Below are 2,827 nucleotides of genomic sequence, written 5' to 3' on the forward strand. Positions count from 1 at the left end.
CAAGTTCAGTAACCATTGTTCTTTTTTCTCTAAATGGTACTGCTCCCTTTTCGCAGTTTCTCAAAGTTTCGGTAATCATTTGTTGTAGCGTATGATCTGATCGTGACCCTGTTATATATCAGATGGTTTGACAATTCTCTTTGAGTTTCTATTAATAATATGCTACTATAACCAGCTGATATAACTGTTAATCTGATGGGTATGCTAACTTACTATGTGCATATAAAGCCTGAATGATTCTATAACAGGGTTGCTGCATATAAAGCCTGACAATGATTCAATGAACAGATGGGTATGATTCCAAAAAACCAGTCCACAAATGACTGCTGCTGCTGCTGCAAGTGTTGCTGTTGTAGCTACTGCTGGAGATGTTGATGCTGCTGTGACTGCTGAAGCTGTTGTTGCTGTTGAAGTTAGTGCTGCTGAAGCTGCTGCTGCTGTTGTAGTTGTTGTTGCTGCTGCTGTTGAAGTTTAGATTAGTCTGTGTCTAAAGAGCTGTATCGATGTATTTTTGTTTGTCGATATTTGCAATTTGTTGAAGTACATTTAAATACTGAATATGTCTTTGAAATAACTCCATGTTGTGAGTGGTGATAGTTTTTGTCTAAAGAGCTTGCAAGAAGTGTATTTTTGTGCTTGTATAAATTTTTTTATTAGTTATATGTGTTAGTATATGTCTTGTATTAGATAAACGGGTTATTCGGATTATATGGGTCGGGTCGGGTAACCCGTTTAATAATCGGGTCGGATCACATTGACCCATTTATTAAACGGGTTGGGTCGGATCACACTTATACGGGTCGGGTGAAATTTTATATGGGTCGGGTCGGATCGGGTCGACCTGTTTGCCACCCCTACATCTCATGCCCTCCCTCACCTCCACACCATGTCTCACCACCGACTCCTTGTTCCCATCTATTCACCGTTGAAAATAGGGGGAAAAGTGCAAGAGCGAGGCTGAAATTTCATTGGCAGTCTCCCTAAAATACCCTCTAATCCAAGAAACAAAGAAAAAAAAAGTAAAGAGGGCAAAATGAGAATCAAAGAGATGCTCCAAACACAGCCCTCGGCAGTTTGTAACTCCAGTTGCAGCTACCCAACAATCCCTCGGTAGTTCACATACCAGCAATACAACTTACCATACTGCACAACACAATTTTTGCTCCAAACACAGCCCACGGGCCGGGGAAGATGATACGAGTCAAGAAACTAATAATAACACATGATAATATACATTTCACATCTACTAACATTACGAACATACATGATGATTGTTCATTTCAGTTCTCTTTGACATATCCTGTGAGAATATACATACACTACACCACTCTCGAGGTGTCTTCCGCAGCATCCTGCAGGTTGCCTCACTGCTTGTGGGTAGTACCCTTCTCAACCATCCTCGTCAAAATTAATCTTATAAATTTATCAATCAAAATTAATCTCATAAATTTATTAATCATTAGCTGCCAAATCAGCTCCCATCTGGTTAAGAGATTTTAAGGCAATAGCTATTTCTTCATCAGCTGAAATATCTAGCGAAGAACGTTGCTATAATCAATATAGTGGAGAAAAAATTCATCATGTAAGACGGGCTCTCAATTTGTTCAAGAACTCCAATGTCTCTGAATAGGATGGATCGGTTTGGTTAACTGGCTTGCATGAATTTATATGATCCGTGCCATCCAGTACCTGAGTCAAGAATTGAAAGAAATGAAGATATAAAATTTATATGATAGGTGACAAAAGTGGATACAATTTAGCTAGTGAAGGATTTTCATAAGATAAAATCTCAAACTCAAAACTACATATAAGAACTAAAGAAGAATTTTCTGCTTATGATATTGCAATCTACGCTACTTACAACTAGTTCACCGAACCCTGGATAAGCAGATTCGATAGGTACGATTTCCATCCGAAAGGCCCATCCTCCATAAGCTTCAACTATTGGAGTCACCTGGGTCTGTTAACAGTTCACACCAACAATGTATTAGTCGAAATTACAGGAGAACCTCCGAGTGAGCATCATATTGAAATATGAAGAAGATTTCTTATACCTCACTAAAACTAAGAACCTCGAGATGTCCTTTCTTGTGGAGGTGGCGGACAAAATCATTCAGTTCAACCAATCTAGGGGATCCACTTCTTAGTTCTCCTATCTAAAAAAGATATTAAATCACCTTTACCAAGATGAGACCCACTGAATTCAACATTCAAGAAGTACACCTACTTTACAACTCTACTCACCGTGGGTGCAGGACGAAAAACCATGCCCATACGCCAGGGCATGTCTGCAAGTTTGCTACCAAAATGCGGACAGCTATAGAACACCTAGACGCAATATGAGTATTAGCTTGTATTACCGAAAGAGTGACAAAAAGTTAAATTGTTAGCTCAGTATCATACAATTCCAACGGTGTTATTCACAAAGTTGCTCAAATTACTAATCTTCGCTTGATACAGCATCTGCTTCACAACAAGGCCTCCCAAGCTGCAAAGATAAATTGCTGTAAAATAACCGTATTGTCTCAAGACTCTCAACAACAAAACATCACGTACTAAATTCTAAGAAGACTAATAATATGATCACATGAAAGAGCACATCATCTAGCCTCTTTGCTTTTCCAAGGTTTCATGCCTTCTACCCCTACAATGGCACAACAATCATTTTTCCTAAAAAAGAACCCAATTGGCATCATTTCCTCCACAGAAATAATGAGTTTTTCTAAATAGAAACAATCAGATATATTTGTTAACTACTGGATTGAATAGCAAAACAAATTGTTAAACCGCTAGTTCTGTGGAAAAAATGATACCTTTATACCATATT

General features: G+C 38.4%; 1 protein-coding gene across 3 annotated transcripts in view; it reads right to left on the reverse strand.

Annotated features, from left to right (window-relative positions):
- The window catches only part of LOC109834043, a 22,490-nt gene continuing 20,855 nt past the window's right edge, over positions 1,193-2,827 (reverse strand). For 2 of the 3 annotated variants that reach the window (XM_020401928.1, XM_020401927.1), the window contains exons 6-10: positions 2,404-2,488; positions 2,245-2,328; positions 2,055-2,156; positions 1,862-1,960; positions 1,193-1,689 (exon numbers count right to left, since the gene is read on the reverse strand). In XM_020401928.1, coding sequence (XP_020257517.1) covers positions 1,579-1,689; positions 1,862-1,960; positions 2,055-2,156; positions 2,245-2,328; positions 2,404-2,488 — 481 coding nt within the window. In that variant the 3' untranslated portion in view covers positions 1,193-1,578. Of the gene's footprint in view, positions 1,690-1,861; positions 1,961-2,054; positions 2,157-2,244; positions 2,329-2,403; positions 2,489-2,827 lie in introns of those variants that run through there. The other variant, XR_002245432.1, reaches the window with a different exon arrangement.

The sequence above is a fragment of the Asparagus officinalis genome, chromosome 3, assembly GCF_001876935.1.
Source record: "Asparagus officinalis chromosome 3, Aspof.V1, whole genome shotgun sequence".
NCBI lineage: Eukaryota > Viridiplantae > Streptophyta > Magnoliopsida > Asparagales > Asparagaceae > Asparagus > Asparagus officinalis.